The sequence below is a fragment of the Taudactylus pleione genome, unplaced genomic scaffold (genome assembly GCF_031769625.1).
Source record: "Taudactylus pleione unplaced genomic scaffold, aTauple2 ptg000317l, whole genome shotgun sequence".
NCBI lineage: Eukaryota > Metazoa > Chordata > Amphibia > Anura > Myobatrachidae > Taudactylus > Taudactylus pleione.
The window spans coordinates 243,270-267,381 of record NW_028284718.1 but is presented as its reverse complement, the minus strand read 5'-3'; the positions used below and the strand labels follow the sequence as shown (position 1 = coordinate 267,381).

At 42.1% G+C, this 24,112-nt stretch overlaps 1 protein-coding gene across 1 annotated transcript in view; it reads right to left on the bottom strand.

Moving 5' to 3' along the window:
• Nucleotides 1-24,112, bottom strand: part of CALCOCO2 (calcium binding and coiled-coil domain 2) — a 199,930-nt gene that overhangs the window by 67,475 nt on the left and 108,343 nt on the right. Inside the window, exons 12-17 of the mRNA XM_088442773.1 lie at nt 23,344-23,439; nt 19,846-19,905; nt 10,488-10,595; nt 4,447-4,503; nt 3,282-3,380; nt 265-330 (exon numbers count right to left, since the gene is read on the bottom strand). Of these exons, the coding sequence (XP_088298899.1) occupies nt 265-330; nt 3,282-3,380; nt 4,447-4,503; nt 10,488-10,595; nt 19,846-19,905; nt 23,344-23,439 (486 nt within the window). The remainder of the gene's footprint in view (nt 1-264; nt 331-3,281; nt 3,381-4,446; nt 4,504-10,487; nt 10,596-19,845; nt 19,906-23,343; nt 23,440-24,112) is intronic.

Sequence of the window (24,112 nt, the reverse complement as noted above, 5' to 3'; positions counted from 1 at the left end):
ATGCCCCTAACTGAGAAAAGGGGATTTCAAAATATGGACTTCCCCTTTATTTTCATCTTGGTGGAACATACTGAAAGGCTGTTCCTGCTTACATTAATACATAAAGATATACAGTTAGATAACCTCAATGTAGAGTCTCTGTTTAATGAACATTTATAGTAAGATCATTTTTAAAATAAAGCATATGTACAAAGGTGGTTTATTTTCAGTTTAATTTTAATTATGCTTAATTTAATGTAGACCCAAGTTATGGCACTCTCTTACCTGTCTCAATGATTCATGTAACTTTTCATTCTGCTTCTGCTCATTCTCTAGTGTCCTCATCTGCACCTTTTGTGCCAAAGAGAAGATCATTGTTATCACAGTCACACTGTAGTGTGATATTTTTGCCTAAATTTGCATTGTGAATTTATGAAATATCACAGGAAGTTATCAAAAATCCCTTGCAGGGACAGAGCTTGCAATAAAGCTCTGTCCCTGCGAATCCTCTCCGCAATCTTCTCACTGTATTTTTCGCAAAAAATACAGAGAGAAAGTGTGCAGGCCGACTCAACCCGAGCATGCGATCGCCTCCGCGCGGATACCGCAACCATCCCCGCCCCCCCCCCCTTGTCACTGCACCCATCCCCCCCCCCCCTTCCAGCTGACTTACACTTACCTCGGTGGTCGGTGCATGGTGCTCTATGCAGCAGCTGACCAGGGTCACAGTGCAGGAGCCCGGAGACCAGCTGACTGGAGCCCCAGAGGATCTCACTAGAGCACCAATCTCCAGTCCCTGGATGCAGGTAAGAGTTTTTCTTTTTAACAATTTTTTTTTACAGTGATCAGCTTGTGGTCTATTTAGGGTATGTAGTTATGACCATGGCCGCCGGTCTCAATACTGTCAGTGTAATCCCAATGCCGGAACTCAGACAGAATGCCAGACCGAACGTCCAACGCCGAGGGTAAGTATTCACGTAGCCGGGGATGGGGGGGGTTAGGTTTAGGAACCCCCCAGGGGGACTTAGGGTTAGGCTAGGGGTAGGGGGGGTTAGGTTTAGGCACTAAGGGAGGAGGTTAGGGTTAGGTGCCGCCCACGGGAATGTTAGGTTTAGGGTGTGGGGAGGGGCGGTTAGGTTTAGGCACTAACGGGGGGGAGGTTAGGGTTAGGCATTAAGGGGGGAGGTTAGGGTTAGGAATCCCTAAAGATGGGTTATGGTTAGGGGGGGGAGAGGGTTAAGAATAGTAAACTTACCGCCGCTGTCAGGATCTCCTCCATCAGGATGCCGGTGTCGGGATTTGAACCGCCGGGCTCACGTCCGGCGGTCAAACATACTGAATCCCAATTTAGACTACAAAGCTGATCACTGGGGCCGTCAGAGCATAGCAGGAGTCAGGGAACCGGGGGGAAACTCTGGATAGCGCCATCTCCAGGTGACATTATTATCACAGGTTTTCCCCCCGTATTTTTTCACATTTTACTTTTAGTAAATCTGAGCAGATCACATTTCCCATTACGGGAAATGCGATCTGTTTACTAAAAATATGTGAATTGAAGGGATTTGGGTAGTTTTTCATGAAAACTACGCCAATTGCCCTTTAATAAATTTATGTGATACTATAATAATGTGAAAAGGGTTTGAAAACATCCTTTTTCACTTTTTTTTTTTTTGTAAAAATAATACAGGTTGAGTCTCCCATATCCAAAATGCTTGGGACAAGGGGGAATTTTGGATAACGGAATATTTCGTATTTTGGTATATTTGCATATCATAATGAAATATCTTGGGAATGGGACCCAAATATACACACAGAATGCATTTATGTGTTATATACACCTTATACACACAGCCTGCAGGTAATTTTATACAATATTTTCAATAATTTTGTGACTCAAGCAAAGTTTGTGTACAGAAATGTAATTCATTTATATGTCATATACACCTTATACAGACAGTCTGAAGGTAATTTTATACTATATTTTTAATAATTTGTGCCTTAGACAAAGTTTGTGTACATTGAACCATCAAAAAAACCATCAAAAATCAAAGGTTTCATTATCTCAGTCATACCAAAATTATTCTGTATTTCGGAATATTCTGTATTTCGGAATATTTGGATATGGGAGACTCAAACTGTATTAATAAATAGGCCCCTTTGTGAGCCGGAACATAGTGCATAAACCACAAAGTTTGTAGCACTCTCTCACTATTCAAAAATAATCAACATGGTCAAGAATGAATTAATTGGTTCATATTTGCAGATGACCGCGGTCAGGTTATGAGCGCTGTAACTGGCCCTCATAATCCTGTGTAGAACAATTCAGATCTAGCCAATGTTTGTTAGAAGTTAACCCAGCATTTTGACATGGCTGTAAATGTTGTTAAATAAAGTTTTACATTTTTCCCAAAATATATATACTAATAAGAATGCAACTTATTGGATCCTTGAAAACTAAGGCAATAAATATTTTTAGAGTAAATTCGAATCATGAAAATTATTATTTTCACACAAATTTACAATAATGTTCTTGCAGGGAGGCTGGCTCCGCTATCACTCTGCTTCCTGGGTCAGGTCCTCGACGCACACTGCCAAATACCGTAGCCCATATAGGCTACTATAGGCTAACGGCATCTCTGCATTCCAGAGCTAGGTAAATCCGACTACATAGCCCCCTTAGGGGACTGCTTTGCAGTTGTAAATGGAGGACCACAGATATCTCGTAAATTGATAAATAGGCCCCTTATTCTTGCTCAGCTATTGTGCATCTTAAGGTGCGTACACACGTAACGATTTTTGTAACGATTTAACTACAATTATGTCGTTATCGTTCAATCGTTCAAATAATCATTCAAGCGCGCTCCCGTTTGTAGTTTGTAGTTCATTTCAGACTGACCAACATAACAATTTTCATCGTTCTGACAGATAATCGTTGGTTACAAAATCGTTACGTGTGTATGCACCTTGAAAATGTAAAGTGTCACTCACTTTTTGCTACATTTATCTATAAAAAAAGAAAAGTAACCAAGACTTAACTAGAAAAGTAGCAGAGATATATAATAAGCTTGACTGCTGCAGCAAATCTGATATATATTCTCAATAAAAAAGCTCACACGAGAGTGAAGCCTATTAATTCAGTAGGAACTAGTAAATGCTGAGGGATACCTCAGTAATGTCACTAGTTCTTCTGAATATATACATTAAATATGGGTTCATCTGACAAAATGGCTGCCTATGCTGAGTGTAGGTGACAGGTGCATTTGAAGCTCTATCAGACCCATCAGTGTTAAGCTTAAGTTTACCTGCTGCCGAGCCAGCTTTTGCTCCAGGACGGACATCTTCTCTTCAGTGGATTTGAGCTGTTCTCGCAATTCTCTCTCCGTGTCCAGCACTGTTTCATTCTGAGCGAATTGTAGAGTTAAATAAAAGAGGTAAATAAATCTGGCATCAGGAGATACTATACATTACATTATAATAAGTCCAGTCCTAAGAAATCTGTCACCTCTGCACCCATTCTACCTATTAGAGGCAGTGATGTGCTATATTCCTGATTCAATCAGTAGTCAACAATTGAACAAAACCCCTTAATACTGTCTGTATAACCTGCCCTCAGTGTCGCACATAGCCACCCCTCCTTCACGCGATCCAGAGCTCAATATCCACACGCTCCATAACTTGTAACATAAACTGTGACCTTCAGGTAAAATGGCTCCAGCTTCAGGTCAGGTTCTGTTTGCTACACCGTGGAAGAGAGTGGTCGAGAAAAATATATTCTATCAAGGAAGGGTTGTCAAAAAAGTGGACAACTCCTTAAAACATATTATTACTGTTATGGTGATTTAATTTCAAGGTTAAAAACTAACAGCAATCTGTAAACTAATGGTAGCACTGCCACTTCTGGTTATATTATATTATGAATGATATAAATGTCCGTTTGTTTAGCACTGTTACTAATTTTAACATCAAGATCTGGTTAGAGCTTAATATCATATGTGTATTTTCAATACCCCACATACCAGTTAGGTGCCACATTACTTGGCATAGTTAGATGTGGGAGGCATTTCGTAAATGCAAAACCAACCCGAGTAGTCAGCTACTGCTCCTAACTGTGTAATTGCCTCCCCAGTCATCCAAGCCAAGATACTTGACCGCTCCAGGATATGTGGCACAACCTGAACTGGTGGCAATAGTAATGGACTGGTGGAGCTTCTACAGGGTAGCCTCTACCAAACTATAACCGAGTGGGGCACTAACTGAGAAACATAGATTTCCAAAATGGATTCCTCTTCAGTTTTCCTTTTGGAAACAATAATACATGCAGAAACATAGTTAAAATAATTTTGCTGTAAATTAATTGTAAAATAAAGTGAAAATGAACCAAATATACAAATAATATATATTTCCAGTTTAATTGTAATTATGCTTAATTTATTTTTAATGTTGATCCAAGTCATGGTACCCTCTTACCTGTTCCTGTAACTTTTCTTTCTGCCTCATCTCATTTTCTAGTGTTCTTATCTGTACCTATTGTGACAAAGCAGAAAGTTAATAATTCTCGCAGTCACAGAGACCGATTCAATTAGCTGTGAGGTTCCAGGAATGGATGTACATATTGGGGCTGATTCTGAGTTGGGAGCAATAAAAAACAACAAGTAACTTTGCATCTTTCATTGCAACAAACAATGTTGCAATGAAAGAGGTGAAAATACAGTTATTCTTTTTTTGCATGCAGGGCATTGGAGTAGCCAGAGGGGGTGCAGGTGGAGCAACTACTCCACCTGCTGAGGAAATTTTGAAAATGGCACCTCTCTGAGAATGGAGCCAGTCCATAGCAACCTGGAAGCTGCCTATTATGTGTTTGTTTTTTGCTGGGCCAGGGGCTCAGTGAGCAGGAGCCAAATAGGGGAGGGCGAATAGGCAGGTGAGCTAGAGGACCATGGTTGGCCGCCCAGATGATGCACATTACTTCACCTCTCCTCCTCTTGTAAGGGCCGTGCAGCCTATTGCTGTAGTGCACGTCCCCTTCTTGCAGCTTGTGGCGCAGGCATTGCAGGACCTGTTACTAGAGATGTGGGCAGACCCCCGTGTTTTGGTTTTGGCAAAACCACCCTTAAACGTTATATTTTTTGTGTTGGCAAAACCATCCTCAAGTGTTTTGGTTAGGATTCAGTTTTGGTTTTGGATTTCTTTAAAATTTATAAAAACAGCTAAAATCAGTCATTTGGACCTGTTCACATGTAATCCAAAACCCGAGATTCGTTTTTTAAATCCAAGTTCCGAATTTACAGCAGATCCAAGATATGACTCGGTTCTACTCGGAACCCCATAAATGATCTGAGCCGGGACTCGATTCGACTCGAAACCCAAAGTTCAGGTGCGTTTGAATTTCAGGAAAACCGAACACACATCTCTACCTGTTACCCATGGCTGGAAGAAGTCTTTTAGATGACAATTTACTTTTTTCATGATCGAGTGCCAACAGCACACACAGAAGAGATATTAGATCTGCAACAGGCAAGTGGAACTGGGGGGACAGGTAATGTGTATAGTTTAGGAAAGTTAATAAGTATTAGGAGTAAGATTTAAGTGGGTTTTATTATGAGGGTGGAGGGGTTAATGCTTTTATTGTGGTTAATTAATGTGGAAGGTTTTTTAATTATTATTGAGTGAAGTAATGATGGTTTTAATGCATATTAATTACATTTATTAATAACGTGGGGAGTAAATAATGATTAGGATGAGGGAGATATGTTGGGACTAACTATATTGAATGGGGTTGTTACAATGATTCTAAAAAAGTCAATGTTTGTTTTTTTAAAGGGTTAATTAGTGACGAGGGGATAATTTGAGTGGCGGTAAAAAAAAATGCGCTCTGTTTATTGTGTCAGTCAACAAAATGCTCTCCTTATTGTATGGTGGTCTCATAATTATTATATGGCAGTGTCAAAAATGCTATCTGTAATGTGTTGTGGTCACAACAATGTGCTTTATATTGTATGTCAGCCACACACATTCTCTCTGTATTACTAAAACGTTTTCCCTCACTGGATTTGATAACTATTGGTTCAGCCCACAAAAAGAGATTACACAGTGATGTAATCAATTAATTGATCAACAGTCTCATAAATAATAGATAAGTCCTGTGTTTGACAGGTCAACCTGAAAACATAATTGTAGTATATAAATTAGTTACATACAGATACAGCATTGCTTATTCCTCCATTTGAGGAAACATTTTGTACAAAAGTTTCCACTGACAAATTGTTGGTAATTCATAATTGTGGAGCCCATTTTACCCAGGTGAGTAGAGTAGTAGGTCCTCTCCGTTATGTAACTACTTTTACGCAGGCTTTTCTATACTAGCTCAGTCTCTCTAGAATTTTTCGGTTCTGTGGATTGTACAGTAGAAATGGAACCTGGCGTATGCAGGTCTGAAAACAAGTTGAACTGATAGATGACGGGTGTAGAGGTGCAGTACACACCACATATATTAGAGGAATGAGCCTCAGACCATCTCTAGAAATATTCTACATGTGTGTTACTTCAGTGCTTTCTGGTTAAACTGAAATAGAAAAAAAACTTTGGTGCATTACCATTAATAACATTAAATAACACCCATGTAAAAATGTAAATAAAATACTGTGTTTTTAATGTTATTAATGGTAATGCACCAAAGTTTTTTTTCCTTTTTAGTTTAATCAAAAAAATTAAACAGCGCTGAAGAAGTAATACACATAGAGAATATTTAAATTTTAAGTGGTAAGAGCAACTTTTTTATACTTTACATTTAGCAGCAGTGTGAGAGCGTGCTGATGTTTATTGATTTATCACTCATCTCTCTATAAAGCTTGTCCTGAGCACTCCTCCAGCACACATTCAGCTGTTGCAATAAATACTCTACAGTGACTTGCGGTTTCCGCAAAATAGCTGCCAGTTACTCTTTTTGTAGAATGCCACTGTGCTTCCAACCTCTCCCATCTGCTTCAGCAACTCCGCTGATCTGCCATCATCAGGACTATCTCCATGTCATTCGTCCCTTGTCAGTGTGTGAAGGTATTTTCATCAGTTCTGCTAAGTAAGATGGAGACAGTGGGACATTCTCCTACCAGGCTGGACCACCGCTGAACGTTTCAGGTCAGTCTCTAGAGTCTGATCTGCCTTTATTGAGCTTCATGCTGTCGCCTCTCCTAATCCCCCTGCTCAAAATCAATCTCACCTCCACGCTACAGCAACCCTAATAATCTCCTTCTCATCTCTCCTCTTAACTCTGTCCCTCTCTCCTGTGCCCTCTGGAATGCCAGATCTGTCTATAATAATCTAGTGCCCATCCATGACCGCTTCAACTCTGAATCTCTTAGCCATCACTGAATCCTTAATTTACTCCTCTGACACCACTTCTCCTGCAGCTATCTCCTTTGGGGGCCTCGCATTCTCTAACACACCCTGGCCTGGGGGCTGCCAGGTGGTGATGTTGGTGTCACTCCTACCGACTCTCACCTTCTGAACCCTCCTTTTCATTCTTTCCATTCAAGGTTCATGCTATTCACCTCTTCCAACTTGTTCACCTTTGAGTAGCTGTAATCTATCGTCCCCCTGGCCCTAGCTCTAAATACCTTGATAACTTTGCTTCCTGGCTCCTAATCTTCAAATGGGCTCAGACCCACTTCTTCTTCAAAACTTTCCACCTCTCATCCTAACCCACTGCTCCATGCTCGCTATCTACCCCATCTGTGTCACCCCTGTTTGTCTGCCCCTCCCCTTTAGAATGTAAGCTCTCACAAGCAGGGCCCTCTTCCCTCACGTGCTTCTCCTTGCCTTACTTATACTATCATTTACTACTAATGGTGCATACACACGATCAGATTTTTTCTTCAGATATGGACGATAACGATTTAAAAATCGTTCAGTCGTTCATATCTGATGAAAAATCGTTCATATCTGACATGCCTGAACGATGGACGATCAACGATGCGCGTTCCCGTTTGTCAGATAACGATATCTGACATCTGATGGGTTTGCAGTCAGACTTGGACGATTCCATTCATTTTAATGCAGGTAAAAATCGTTCAATCGTTCAAATCGTCCAAATCGTTCAAAACTTTGGTCAAATCGTCCAAATCGTTCAAATCGTTTAATCGTTCAGTCGTTCATCTGACAAATCTGACAAGTCTGACAAATCTGACCGTGTGTACGCTCCATAACTCGCCAAACTTAAACACCTAACAAATTGGTTGCTGCCGCCCTGTTGTTTATCTAAGTGTTATTCAGCAATGTTTATAAACAAATGTCCTTGTCCTGCATTGTTTGTACTGTTAATAACTTTGTAAGCCGCTGCAGAACCCTTGTGGCGTCATATAAAGATAATAATAATAATGTAGTTGGTCATCTATACAGTCTGCAGTTGTGGCATTTACTGACACAAGATTTATCCTAGCGCATGGGAGATCTATTTGGACTAATATTGCTAATGTGACTGATGCGGTCGCATCTTGTAGTACTTGGTGCACTCTCCATTAACGTAATGTGTGAGCCGAGAATCAGCTATAGTGTTAGTGTTGAGAGAACATTTGCATATCAATTAAAATCACACTGATCTATAGAGAGAGAAGAGAAAAACTGCATGATATCTGCCTACTGAAGTGTAGAATAGCTGCAAAACATAGCAGTCAAATATTGTCGTATGAGATGCTGCAAATATATCTGTGGATTAATGTTTATTACTTCTGTGCAATAAATGTACCATACTTTGGGCGGGATAAACTAAACTGAAAAATGCGGTCAAACCTCCGAAAATGTAGTGTTTGGAAGTTAGACCGCATTTCCCATATGCACCAAGCTTGGACCCATAGGCATTGCCATCTCTAGATGGCGTTGCCTGATGGAAGTCTATGGGCTTCATTCTGGAGAGTTCCCTGGGGAGGATCCAATAGGTTCCCTCCCAGGGTCCCCCGCAGTTCGCGCATCAGGACTCCCGAGTCACAAACCCGGAAGTCCCCACACCACAAAGGGCAGCTCTTATAGGGAGAGAGTTGTCCTATTCATGCATACAGCGTTAATAGACCCTGCTATGCATGCAATCATTTATCAATTAAGTGGACCAGATTTCTACAAACACTTGAGGTAGCCAATTAGTAACTCAGTAATCACTGCAAAAATTGTACTAGAATAAGGGCACATTGGGAAAACCAAGCACATATTTATAATGTAGTTATAGTTTATTACCGTCCTAGTCTTCAAATTTTCTCCATACTGGAATCCCGGTATACGTTTAGGAAGCCGGCGGATGGAATGCCGACCGCTGGCTTCCAGACAATTTAATCCCAACAAGGGACGAATGACAGGCATCTAAATCTAGACGCCTGTAATTTTACCGACCCTGGGAGACCTGCGCCCGGCATCCCGAACGCGCTGCAGCAGACAGCCGCTGGGGGGGGGAGGGTTAGGTTTAGGGCTTCCGGGGGACTTATGGTTAGGCACCCCCCCGGGAGGTTAGGGTCAGGCTAGGGGGCGGGAGGGTTATGGTTAGGCACCCCCAGGGGGAGGTTAGGGTTAGGCATTCCCCCGGGTAACTTAGGTTTAGGCGGCGGGGAAGGGGGGGTTGGGTTTAGGCACTTAGAGGGGGGATTTAGGGTTAGGCACAGAGGGGGGAGGTTAGGGTTAGGCACCCTAAAGGAGAGTTAGGGTTAGGGGGAAATATAGGTTAGTATATACTTACCTAGGGACGATAGGGATTTGAACCGCCGGCCAGAGGTCCAGCGGTAATTCATACCGATTCCGGAATCCCTTATCTGGCTTTTTCCTTGCATGTAGTAACAGCTATAACAATCATGCCACACAGACTTAAGTTAGCTACACACTATACAATTATTGGGCGGATTTTCCAATAATCGGGTGATCTGCCTCATTTATTTTATAGTGTGTATGAATGATCATTTCAAAGCTTCACCGATAAAACGGTTAGAAGAAAACAAACGCATTCTTTCCATTATCCGATCTGTTAGTTAAGACTGAAAATCTCGGCCTCAGTCTCCCAATATCAAGCAGTGTGTGTGCATTGTTAATAATCTGACTATATTTCTTATGCTTTTTTCTGATTACTTCATCATCCTTGTGGCCGTACATATGCAAATGCACTGTGAAATTCGCCAGGTATTTAATTTAAATTGTATAGTGTGTAGCACAGATATCAGGACTGTGATTTCCCAAAAAATCTTCCCAATTATCAGTTTGAGAAAAATAATTGCATGTCCCTAGCTTAACACTTAAATGTACCTATAACTTATCCCCTAAGTTGCCTAACGATTGATGCCCTTCCCAGTCAAAAAACACCATCCTTTAATTCTTCGTTATTATAAAAACATGGAGATACATGATGCAAAAGAGGCCAATTGAATAAAATCTTTGAAACGAGAACAACACTGAAATGCAAAGAAAAGTCCTTTGTACCAGAACCATGATACAACCTTTATTCTGTATTAGTGCTGCCACTGCATACAACATGTATTTACCTGAAGCACAGCCAGCTGATCTTGCAAGTTGGAAATTGACTCATTTGCACATGTGAGTTTTGTGCTCTTTTCCTTCATGCTGCATTCCAGGTCCTGGAACTTTTTTCTCTAAAGAAAACATATAATTTTTATATTAAAAAAAACAGTGACTTTTGGTGAAAACCCTCTAAACTGTCTCTCTTTTGAATAAACAGTTGTTTTTTTTGGGGGGGCCACAAATCTCTATTTTCTCTTTATATATGTCTGTCTGGTTTCTAAAACACTAGCTAGTGGAGGAAAGCAATGTTTATAAGATGGCAGCCTGTAAGTTTAGCAGGAGTTACAACATGCACTCAAGCCACAATGCAAAATGTTCTGCAAGCATTCACAAAGACATGAAGGTGTCCCAAGTACTCTAAAGTTGCCTATCCATTTTGCGACCTGAAAAACTGAACATCTAGCATTCAGTACTTCAGGTCGCCGGGTGCGGTGCCCGCACTGAACGTCATTCGAGCGTCGTCAGGTTGACCAGCATGTTCGGCCGATAGTCGGGGTCGGCAAATACCCAGTGTGCACGCGCATCGCTGGTCCTTGCCGGCTATCCATTACCCAACTTTGTGAACAATGGGACCAAATCCTCCTGGTTTTGGTCGGATCATTCAAAAAGTCGTGTAATGGATAGGCCCCTTAAGCAGCCTAGAGAATGAAGAGTCTCCAGATGTGCTAAAGAGTTAATATTACATCAATAGTCCTACTATTTTAGAAACATTAATTTCATTCATTTGGGCTTTTCCATTTTTCTTCTACAATATGGCTCACCTTATTCTCGTTGTGAGGAATAAACAACTGTCCTCGTTATATGTGACACTATTATATATTTGAAGCTGTGTCTTACATTTGGCAAAGTTTTCCTGGAAATACATTATGTTCTCCGCTAAAAGTAAACTGGGAGGAATACTATGCACACTATTAAAAATATAGAAATCTATTCATGTAAAACATGAACTGGCTACTGAAAAATATCACTATATATCGTATTACATTGATGCGATATATAGTAATGTTTTGTAGCCATTCATATAAAAATACCTGCCTGGCATTGTCCTCCAATAAACGTCCCCTCCGCGATCCTGGGAAGCAGCGCAAAGACAGCATATCGGGAGTACGATATGTCTTCTTCCCGCTAGGCATGCGCTGGGGTCTGAGACCAGCAGGTCACATTAGACCTGCTGCAAAGGACACGGGTCTAGAGGGGGCACAGCAAGGGTCAGGTCAGAGAGAAAAGTATTCAACTTCCCTGCTCTTTTCATTTCGCAGTACAGATTACGCCATCCTTAGATGGAATATTTGTACACAGCCAGGGCAGGATTAAGGCTTGTGGGGGCACTGGGGCAACTAAGTTGTGGGGGCCCCCACCAAGCCACATAGAGCCTACCCCCCTCCCCCGTCACACGTTAAACATGCACACACATATAACACATATGAAGCAAACATATTTTATATTTCGTACACACTAACACACACGTATGCAGTATACACACACATAAACACATACACACACAGTATACACACATTAACACATACTGTGTATATACAATAACACATACACATATATACACACACATAAACACACTAACACATACTGTACTGTATATACAATAACACATATATACACATAAACACACACATATACACGTATAGTACACTTACATTCAATGCAGCTGCTGCTCACTTCATTAGGCCCCACCCCCTCGCGCTGTACTGCCGCTATTCGTAGGTCATATGGGGTGGGACTTGTCATGTTGGCTCCACCCCCATTCCGGCAGAGGTAGAAGGGGTAATTGGTCGTCAGGGGGGGTTTCTAGGTACTCATAACCCCCCCCCTGCATGCTCTAGTGGTGGGGGCCTCGGGACGACCGCCCCTGTACACAGCAGAGAAACGGAAAGTTGAGCTTTCCATTCTTCTATTAATCTCTCTCTCCATACTACTACTGTAAGGGGAAGTGAAGTCATGTACATTTCCACAGTAAACCGCTTTATGAATAGAAAGACGCAGTGAAACATCCTGCTTTCAGTTAGACAGGGCTTTTCAGTTATGAAAAGCAGAGGGGTGTGACCATTGCTGTGTTGGTGAGGCCAATGCCATGTGGACATGTACACCCATATTCTCTCAATGTCTCCCTAAATATGTAAAATAAAAAAAGCTTAATTATATGTGTTAAATAGAAATACCATTTTACTACTTCTGATTTATGACAGATGGCCAGTCAGCATCATGCTGTCATGACTATGGGCCTATTTTTATGTGGAGGCCTGGAGCTGTGTAGCTCCATCCGCCCCATTATTAATCTGACCCTGGTGTGAGGTGAGATCTCTGCCAGCTTCTAAGCACTCTGTGGAGTGTAAATGGCCATGTGCCTTGCTGCACAGTAAGGAACACTCCTAAAAATGCATATTCCCTACCCCTTCATCTCATTTCATTAATCTTGCTCTGCAATAGGAAATCTGGTAAGGCACTCACTCATTTCACCCAACTCCTCTCATCAACCTGTGCAAACTCCTGTTAACTTGCGAGCACCACCATCTTGCGATATAAACCTAAGCGCTTTCATTGAAATCTATGCACCTTCAAAGAATTTGTGCTTTGTAAGTGAGGGACGAGCTATTCAAACATTAGGCAAAAAGAAAAACACAACAACTAAGAAGTCTAGAACAGGTCAGAGTTAGACTACTTCAACAAAAGGGCAGGCAGCAAGGTGTAGAGAGTAGTCAAATTCTAAGTAGTAGATCGCAGGGCAGACAGCAATTAGGCATCATCTGGTAAAAACAGCAATAGACAGAAGAGTCAGTTTATGTACTTCATAGATGCTGGGCGTGGACAAAAACTGGTGCACCCATGCTTACGTAGGAGCTCCAGCAAGTGATCTGAGTACCTTCGTCTGCACACTTTGTTACATTTGACCACACCAAAGTCGTCTTGCTGACTAGGCACCATGTACATTGAAAACAATAGAGAGAATAAATATCCGTGCAGGCATCCAAATCCATGAGCCTATAACCCCTCCCCCAAGGAAGCAATTAGGGCCCAAAAACTCCCTAATGTATCAGGAATGGACGAATATGTTTTTTTCAACAAATCATTTACATTAAATGTCTTTAGCAGGCACTCACAAACATTAATTGGGACCAACCTGGTTTTGCCTTTTAAATGATTGCCACTTTATATTTAAAAATATGGGAAGGCTCACTGGAATCACGTCTGTGCCTGCAGGCTATTATATAAGCTCCCATGTACTGTATTTCCCAGTGTACAAGATACTGAACCCACTCCACTATCCAGAATTTCTTGAACTTTACATTCTGGATATAATTTGTGCTGTTACCAGAGAATGCACAGATATTTCTGGACAACGGGCCTGAATCAGAGTCATACGCTAATGCAAACACATTTATGAATTTTCCTGCTTAGCAATTGCTAAAATATGCTAATGCATCAGCCAGTGGAATTTGTATTGAGACGCCCACTGGAGCACTCATAGCTACCCACAACTGTGTACACAAACGCAGCATTGGATGCAGATCATAAAAACATCAACTCCTCAAGTGAGTCCATGGTCACTCAGAATGGACGTGGTAACTGAGACGCTGGAGCTTTGTTCTCTGCATACGTGATGGCGGACGCTGGCTAATACACGCCCAGGAAATGGCCCAGACACGCCCCCATATTTGCCCGGAACTCCCCGTAACCACCCACAAAATGGTCTCTTTCTGTCAATCAATTGAGAGTGAATCCTTACAGCGAGCTCGATCGCACTTCATTTGCCGCACGTGCGCAAAGTGGCTGTGACACATGCGCAGACCACAGATAATCGCTCAACTGCGTGAAAATCATCACAGCGTTCAACTCCGAAACAATCCCAACATTAATAAAGAAAAGTATAAAATGCTAAGGATCATTAATGGGGTTGGAAGTCATAATCGTATACTAGGGATGACGATTTGTAAAATGTTGTAAGGTCCAATTAATCTGGGGCCTAATTGTGAAGGCTTGGATTGGGAATTTTAATGTTCTTTGTGCAGAATTAGACAATGGGGGAAATGTAATGGGTTGTGATTTTAGAAATTTTGTGTGTTTCTCGCAAATTTTAACCTGGGGTGCAAGCACTCACCAATGGCCCATCAGCAAGAATCGACCCTTAATAGATTGACAAATCAACCCTGCGTTCTATACCTAAGACAAAGGGCGAAAAGTCCTTTAGCTGGAGAAAAAGGGGGCTTCACTAGCGAAAAGGGATTATTTTAGTTTTGCCCTATAATTGAATAGGTTTTCAGACAGTGATAAACCCATTGTGGGAGCTTATTTATCATTCATATTGTTCTGTTAATGCCACCATCAACATTTTTCAGCAGAAAAGTAGTTTAAGTTTAAACATATGAAAGAGTTGTCCCTAACCTGTAGCATCAGAAGTGGAAAATGTGAACAGCGCTCAACAAGATATTTATTGTTTTAGGGAGCAGCTTAGTACTGGGGATGTCCTGTCTCCAAAAGAGTTATATAGATAAAAATAGATATTGTACCATGCGCTCACCTTGTCATGATATAGGGGATGTAACAGATGTAAAAATTGTGGAGATGACGACAGATCTAATGGATGTTATAAAACAATATTTTATTTATTTTAATTTATTTAATTTATATAGACACAATGTACTAATGTGTCTAGTGATATAAATAGCTATTATAAAAACTATTATATCTCCTTTCTGGTCCGGCTGGACTGACTGCGACAACTCACATCACAGCGCACCGCTCCCCTCCTCTACACATCGTATGGACAGCGCAACACGTGACATTCAGTGAAGACGCCGACCGGTAAGCCCCGCAAGCGGGACGTTGTTTTATAACATCCGTTAGATCTGTCGTCATCTCCACAAGTTTTACATCTGTTACATCCCCTATATCATGACAAGGTGAGCGCATGGTACAATATCTATTTTTATCTACCTAACCCGTAGCAGGTAGGTGCACTTGTGCAAACAAAGAAGCACTCTATTCCTCTATATAGTCTTTCCAGCACAGACTCCCTTTATTGTTCAGACCACTTGTTTAACAGCCTCTTTGCACAATGTGATTTATGCAACTCAGAGGCACAGCTACTGGGGATTGGTCGGAGGTGGGGTGAGCCAGCGTGGATGCCGAGGGAGGGGGACAGGCACCAGGGCAAGGCTGCCAATTAGGTAGCAGCCTCAGATAGATAGACCCATACAAACTAAGGCCTTTGAGTGTTGATAGAAGCGTAGAGCATGCAGCAATGTACTCCAATTCCACTTCTGGATCTTACTGACAGGAAAGATCTTGAAGGAGATACCTGAGAGGTAACAGTATTTGGGTCAAGTATGCTCCGAGGTTTACGTCTCTGTGTGTTTGGCATTTCATATGAAGACTGAACAGTATGTGGCAGTGAAAAAGCTTTTACGTCCCTTTCATTCCATTATCCATGCCAAGCTTATCTATTGGGGGTATATTTCCCCCCAGTATAACAAGCGATTGTGGATGTGGTAGCAAGGTGAGAGAACATGGAGAGCCTATTGAACTCTATGGGCCATATAAGCTAAACGGCAGCAGAAGGCTTCTTACTTCTTTATGCTATGTGCGAAAAATCCGTGCATCTGCTTGTGGAAGCCAATTCTGTCCACTGTTTTTACGTCTGCAGCTGCAATTGTCATTATTAGTATCTGTCATGCACTCAGGGCCTGATTCAGACCCGGACGCTCTGAACAGAGCGCTCGCTCTGAATCAGTGCCCTCCTACCTAAAAATGGAGCGGCCTCCTGGCCGCTCGCATAGCTGTGGGTGGCCACCCACAGCATATGCGAGCGGCCAAAAAGATGGTCGCGATGGTCAAGACCATCGCGATGGTCAAGACCATCAAGACCATCGCGACCATCGGGCTTTCGACGAGACCCTGCGGTAGGGTCTCGGTGACCGCAAGCCCTGGAGTGATTTTGGCTCTATCATAGCCAAAATCACTCCCACTGACATAACTAGTGATGTCAGTGGGGCCGGACCCAGACGGTAGGCGTTCCCATGGGAACGCCTCCGTCTGGCAGCCACGCCCCCGGCACGCCCACCAAAGGGGGTGTGCTGTCAGTCACCATCGACAGCACGCCCCCTTTGGTGCGAGACCCGGAGCGGCAGCTTGGCTGTCGCTGTCCGGGTCTCACGCATGTGCACGACGGAGCTCCCTCCGTCGTGCGCATGCGCATTGGGGTAACATCGACCCGCTTGCGAGCGTCCTGCGCTCACGAGCGGGTCTGTATGACCCCCTCAGTCCCATGCTTTCTGTCTGCGCACTGTGATCAAATATGGATGCTGGCTTACACGCCCACATCACTCCCACGAGATGACACAGTTCAGTGCGTTCACATGGTCACCACTCAGTTACGCCCCAGGCACGCCCAACAAAGGGGGCGTGCTGTCACTCACCATCGATAGCACGACCCTTTGTAGCGAGGCCCGGAGCGACGGCTTGGCCGTCGCTATCCGGGTCTCGCGCATGCGCACGACGGAGCCGGCTCCCTCGTGCGCATGCGCACTGGGCTAACATCGACCCGCTTGCGAGCGCTCAGCGCTCGCGAGCGGGTCTGAATCAGGCCCAGAATCTCAGCACGTTTCTTTATTACACCAACAGTACAGAAATGCATATTTTTACTCTCTACTAATGGATTTATGGTCAGCTCTGAAGCTGCATACACACACAACGATTTTTTGAACAATTATCGTTAAACGATATCATTTAACGATAATTGTTTGAAAAAAACCGTTCACTTTCTGAGTCAAACGATGAACGATTATCGTTCATGCGCGTTTACGTTTGTAGTTCAGTCAGACTTGTCAACTCAACGATTTCCAGTAAGGGAATATGCAAAATCGTTTGTAGTTCAAAAAAAGCGTTCATTACACTTTTAAAAATCTGACAGGTAATCTTACAGATAATCTGACATAAAATCGTTCATAAAATCGTTGGTAACATAATCGTGTGTGTATGCACACACAACAATTTTCTGTCAGATTATCTGTCGATTTTTTGAAGTGTAATGAACGATTTTTTTGAACTACAAACGATTTTTGCATTGAAAATCGTTGAGTTGCCAAGTCTGACTGAACTACAAACGTGAACGCGCATGAACGATAATCGTTCATCTTTTGACTAAGAAAGTGAACGATTTTTTAAAACGATTATCGTTAAACGATATTGTTTAACGATAATCGTTCAAAAAATCGTTCTGTGTGTATGAAGTTTAAAGCTGCATACACATACAACGAATTTGTTACCAACGATTTTATGAACGATTTTATGAACGATTTTCTGGCAGATTATCTGTCAGATTATTTAAAGTGTAATGAACGATTTTTTTAAACTACAAACGATTTTTGCATATTCCCTTAATGAAAATCGTCGAGTTGACAAGTCTGACTGAACTACAAACTACAAACGTGAATGCGCATGAACGATAATCGTTCATCGTTTGACTCAGAAAGTGAACGATTTTTTCAAACGATTATCGTTAAACTATATCGTTTAACGATAATCGGTATAAAAAATCGTGTGTGTATGCAGCTTAATGGAGCGTACACACGGTCAGATTTGTCAGACTTGTCAGATTTGTCAGATGAACGACTGAACGATTAAACGATTTGAACGATTTGAACGATTTGACCAAAGTTTTGAACGATTTGAACGATTTGAACGATTGAACGATTTTTGACTGCATTAAAATGAATGGAATCGTCCAAGTCTGACTGCAAACCCATCAGATGTCAGATATCGTTATCTGACAAACGGGAACGCGCATCGTTGATCGTCCATCGTTCAGGCATGTCAGATATGAACGATTTTCCTTCAGATATGAACGACTGAACGATTTTTAAATCGTTATCGTTCATATCTGAAGGAAAAATCTGATCGTGTGTATGCACCTTAAGTAAGGCTTTCTATTTTGTATAAGAGTAAATCCAGTACATATTTTTCTACAGTGTTTATTCATGTTTGTGTAGCCAGGTCTTTAGAGAGCTGTGGACAAGTAATTACAACATGTGTTGGTGTGTTTGTATTGCTTCCCGTTGTACTCTAGCAGTATCTTTAACAACTTGCTTTACAGCAGTTGTTATGGACTGCGATAGTGCTGGAAGCGATAGTTTTATTGTACCTCAGATTTGCTTATGTTCAGTAGATCATCCTCTATGACACATAGCTTTAGGTGACAGATTTTATTAGCTGCAAGGCAGAGCAGTATATTTGACACTAGCGGGCTGCAGGGGGTACAAGCTGCACCGGGTGTCACCCTCCAAGGGGGTGACACCAAAAGCCACACATCCATGCCTAGGGATGGCCATCGACCATCACTGATTCAAAATCATCAATGGTTTATGGCCAATGTCGAGTATTGTTTTACCAATGGTTCTTTGCCATCGATGTACGAGTAGGAGCAGATTTTTCTTTTCCTGGATGGGTCGGAGCTTAGCCCTGCCCCCAGGAGCTGCTAAGCCCCACCTCATTTTTTTGATTGGCCTGCGGCACCCGATCCCCACCGCAGCAGTGGCCATCGAGGGTTGCAAACCATCGATTGTTCACCACAGATGGTTTGTGTGCCATTGATGGTAACCACCGATGGACCCATTGATGGATAACGTTCCGATGGCCATCCCTACTCAATTCGGTGGTAGCCTTGTTATGGTTGCATTGTCTTGACAAAGGACCTTTTTGGTCCGAAACGTCGACTTGGTTATGGATATCTTGTGAGTAAAACATTTTAAGTCTACTGAATGGTGAGTGCCTATTCCTTGTTTACTATATACAGGACTTCAGTGTCTCTAATGGAGCACCCCAACTATTTGCCTGGATTTAACAGTGAGTGCAGTCTCTTTGGATACTTATATATGTGCATGTATGTATATATTTACGTGTGTGTGTGTGTATATATATATATATATATATATATATATATATATATATATATACACAGTGTATATATCTATATATATATATATTTCCTGATGACAAACTAACATGGATTGAAACGTTGAACTTACTACATCGTGTCTGAGTCTTTTGTTTGACCAAGCCCTGAGTGCCGCACCTTCCGTTTTGCTATATATATATACACACACACACTGTATATGTGTGTGGAAACCCCCCCCCCCCCCATAAAATTCCTGTGGTTGCCCCTGTATTTGATTTATGTTTTTTAAATGTTTGGGGGCGAGTGACACCATGAGTTACAGCACCGGGTGACACCATCACTAGTGACACCTCTGTAGAGTAGCAAGCTTGTGCATGGTCAGTGAATCCATCAAACGTGCTCAGATACTCATTTACCTCTTCATCCAGTAACTTCTTATTCTGCTTCATCTCAGTCTCGTATGTCCACTTCTGCATCTTGTACATGAAAGTGCAAAATTAACACAGATTTAGCTGACCAATATATTATTTTGTTGTTTAATACATAGCCACCAGATAGACAACACAATACTCACATTTAGGGCATCTTTATAGGGTGCAAATTTGCACCAAGATACACAATGCAAGAGGAGCAAATGCAATTTTATTTTGCATGCCGGGAAAACAGTACACAAATACTAGGCAGCTTTCTTTTTACACTGTGCACTGCCATTTAGAGTTGAACTAGAAATCGTTCATCGTCCAACAAAATGCTCTTAAGCTGGGTACACACTGAACAGATATATCTGCAGATCGAGTGATCTGCAGATATATCTGTAGATGATGGTTGTTCATGCACACTGCAGAACCATCATCTGTCTTCTGCCGTGGGTCGCAATCCCCTCCCCGCGGCCCCTGCTGCAAATGTATGGGCGGTCGGTAGACCAGGGTCAGCTCCAGAGGTAGCCACGCCCTGTTCCGGCTCTGTGTAAAGCGCCCCTAGTCGCGTGACCGAAAATGGGGCTGTGGCCTAGTTATCATAGGCCATGCCCCTAACTGACGTTATTTGGGGTCGTGCCCACATGGAACACTTCCCGTGTAACGTCAGACAGGGGAGAACCCAGCACTCTTTCACTAGCTGGGCTTCCCAGCATCCATTCAGCTACTCTGAAGTCCGGCACAGCCAAACAATTTGGAACAATTCTCTCTGCTCCTTCTATAATGTCATATTTCATGGACAAAAATCATCATTCCTGCACAAAAGTCCATGGAAGATGATGTTTGTCCATGAAAGATGACGTTTTGCCTCTTTGTGAGACCCGATTTTTGGAGGGAAAAATCCGAACTCGGCGTGCAAATTCGAACCTATCCGAGCCTGCACATCCCTAATATATATATATATGTATATTAAATATTTTCCAATTAATCCATACACGGCAGTGGCAAACACAGGATTTCTAGAGGGGGGTTTCCAAATACTTGATTTTAGAGTGAGTGTGGCCAGTCCATGAAGAGGGTATAATTATCACTTATCCAACTTTAATAAGCGTCATACAAAGTATATTGTGTGCCATAATACCAGCATATACAGGACAAGAGATCACAGTAAGCCATTATATGCGGCAGTAGGGCCATCCTGCCTGAGGTGAATGTTTTTATTTTAAATGTGGGCACCATTCCAGAGTATTAGAGCAAGTCCGGGAGTCTGGGGAGCAGCAGAATAACTTAGCACTGCCCTGGACATATATGTACTTATTAGGCTCTATTGCAGCACATCCCTAACAGTGAATGTTTTCCAGATCTCCTAGTTGGTGCACAGGTTATTTATTACTGACTGATACATGTTAAAATATCCACAGGTGGTGCTAATTATTTCATTTGTGATACTGAGAAGAACATGCAGCACTAGTAAAATTCTATTACATTACTATTTCTATTGTGGTCATGGTGTGGGGTGGGGAGGGGGGTTTCCAGGCAGATGGAAACCCCCCCTGCGTTTGCCTATGCACGGTGCTGTTTTTAGTATATAAGAGTTCAGTTATCGTTTTCCTTTTTTCCTTTGTAAATGTATTGGTTTGCAACCATTATTTTAACTGCAGCTTAGCAATACATTAGCAGTTTAATATATCGAATAATAGATAGACTGGGAGAAGCTTTTAATTTTGATATACACAAAAATATTTGTTTTATATATTTGTTTAATTGTGATCTCTTCCAGCGCCTAAAGACTTAGGGCCTGATTCAGGCCCGGTCGCAAGCGCTGAGCGCTCGCAACCGGGTTGATGTTTGGCCACTGGGCATGCGCTCGACGGTGTCGGCTCCACCATGCGCATGCGTGAGACCCGGCTAGCGACTGGTGCTCCGTTGCTCCGGGTCTCGCACCAAAGGGGGCGAGCTGTCGATGGTGATTGACAGCTCGCCCCGTTTGGTAGGTGTGGCCGGGTGGTGGCTTCACAAATGGAGGCGTTCCCAAGCGAACGCCTGCCGTTTGTGGGCGGCCCCACTGACATCACCAGTGATGTCAGTGGGAGAGCTTCCGGCTCTATTAGAGCCTGAAGCTCTCTGGGGCTTGCGGCCACGAGACCCTACCACAAGTGTCTCGTCGCAAGCCGATGGTCGCGATGGTCTTGACCATCGTGACCATCAACCTGGCCGCTCGCTATAGCTGTGGGTGGTCACCCACAGCTATGCGAGCGGGCAGGAGGCCGCTCCAAAAAAACCCAAAAAGCCCTGATTCAGAGCGTCTCTGAATCAGGCCCTTAATTTTTTTCTTGTTATGCACTTTTTAAGTGTATTTACTTCTACAGTAACTAAAAACTTTATACTTTTGGTGGGTTTGTCTTTAGTAAATACGGCCAGAAAAACATAAAAAAAAAAAATTGGTTTAGCAATACCTCTCTTTAGTAAGTTTCCCCCTGATTTTAAACTGGAGCTGATAGTAGCAATTATGCCAGTTATAATTTTTTTATCTAATGTTCTATTTGTGTTGATAGGTAGGTGAAAGCTCATACAGGCATCATCTATAGTCCCTATGCCTCTCTTCAGTCAGCGGACACCTTTGTGATATTTCTATGGGACATCACTGGATTTGACTCCTTAAGCTGGGTACACACCTAAAGATTTTCTGTCCGACCATCCAACTAGTTGATTGGTTGGAATGAAAATCTGGTAACGTATGGGAGTAACTGATGATCAGCAATTTGCTCCTAAATGCCAGAAAACAGATGAAAATGGTCGTTCAGATAAGTTTTTAAATGTTGATCTAGACAATTTTTTAAAACAACAGTTTTTGTCCATTTTCCGGTATTTGGGAGCAAATTGCTGATTGTCATTTGCTTTCAGAATTTACCAGATTTTCATTCCAACCAATCAACTAGTTGGATGGTTGGACAGAAAATCTTTTTGTGTGTACCCGGCCTTAGAGTCTAGGCTGACCCTAACAGGTACATTCAGTGTTTAGTGGTCCCAGTTATAATCTTGAGATTGCAATGGCTGTATAGCTATAAACTATATAGCCAATTGGCAAAAATGTGAGCAAAGATATAGTAACGTCACTAATAGTTATATTATTGAATGCAACTTATGTTTTATTTTTAGTTACCTTTAAGAAGACAAATGTCTGAATATATTATGATACTGCCACCTAAATATATTATTTGGAAAGAAAGGTGTCTAATTTATGGACCATAAATTATATTTAAAAGAAATTTCTTCGTTTCTGGCTAAGAATACATAGCAACTCTTGTTGAAAGTTTATGCATTGGAAAATATATATAGGGCAGAAATAATAGTACAGTTCTTGAATAAGAAGAATATAAGATCTTCACACTGTATGTACCATTGCTGTACATGCTGGCCATTATAGCCAACCGCTTTACTTCCTCCTATTCATGAGACATTAATAACACAGTGGTACTTACAGTTATTAACACTTACCTCTTGTTCTGCTCTCAGTTTAATAAGGTCATCTTTGCATACATTGAAAGTTGCATTAGTGATCTCCAGTGCCTGCTTCTTGGCTGCGATTTCACTCTATCAGTAGAAAATGATGTTTAGTGATTGCTGGCATTGTTTCCAAAGGGTCCAGGCTAAATGCAGCTAACAGACATGCAACTGACTGCATAATGTCCTATCTATCCATCCAGCCATCCTTAAAATAAACACTACCTACTGTAGCTCCTTTTCAAGGTACTGACTCACTTCTTGAGGGTAGGACATGTGCAGTTAATCTGCCAAGCGGCCTCTCTCATGATTCTGCTGCCTCTCTGTCTTTTTCGAGCCATATTCTCAATTTTACAGTTTACAACAATGCAGAAATTTCCCTAAGGTACAACAAATTAAGCAGCCCCTATAATACAAATCAGAACAATAAGAAATGCAGAATGCATGGGTGCTTGATTCGCTTCTATAGAAACTACACCAAGCTTCACCCTCCTGCCAGTCAAAGTAGATGGCCACTATACAACCCTTCCCCTCCTCCTTTTGGCTCTGAGCTTTAACATAATGAAGATCATTCCTGCCAGCGATTGGAATGGCATTAAAGGACTGCATTCATTCACTAACCTACTTTATTAAGTCATTCCAGTGGTAATAGCTTCACACAGTTGAATTTATAATTGGCAATTATTTGGCTTTTGCAAGACCTAATCCAGTTCTCCTTATGTTTTAGACACTGGTCGGTCAGTACCAGGGTCCCCTATCAGAT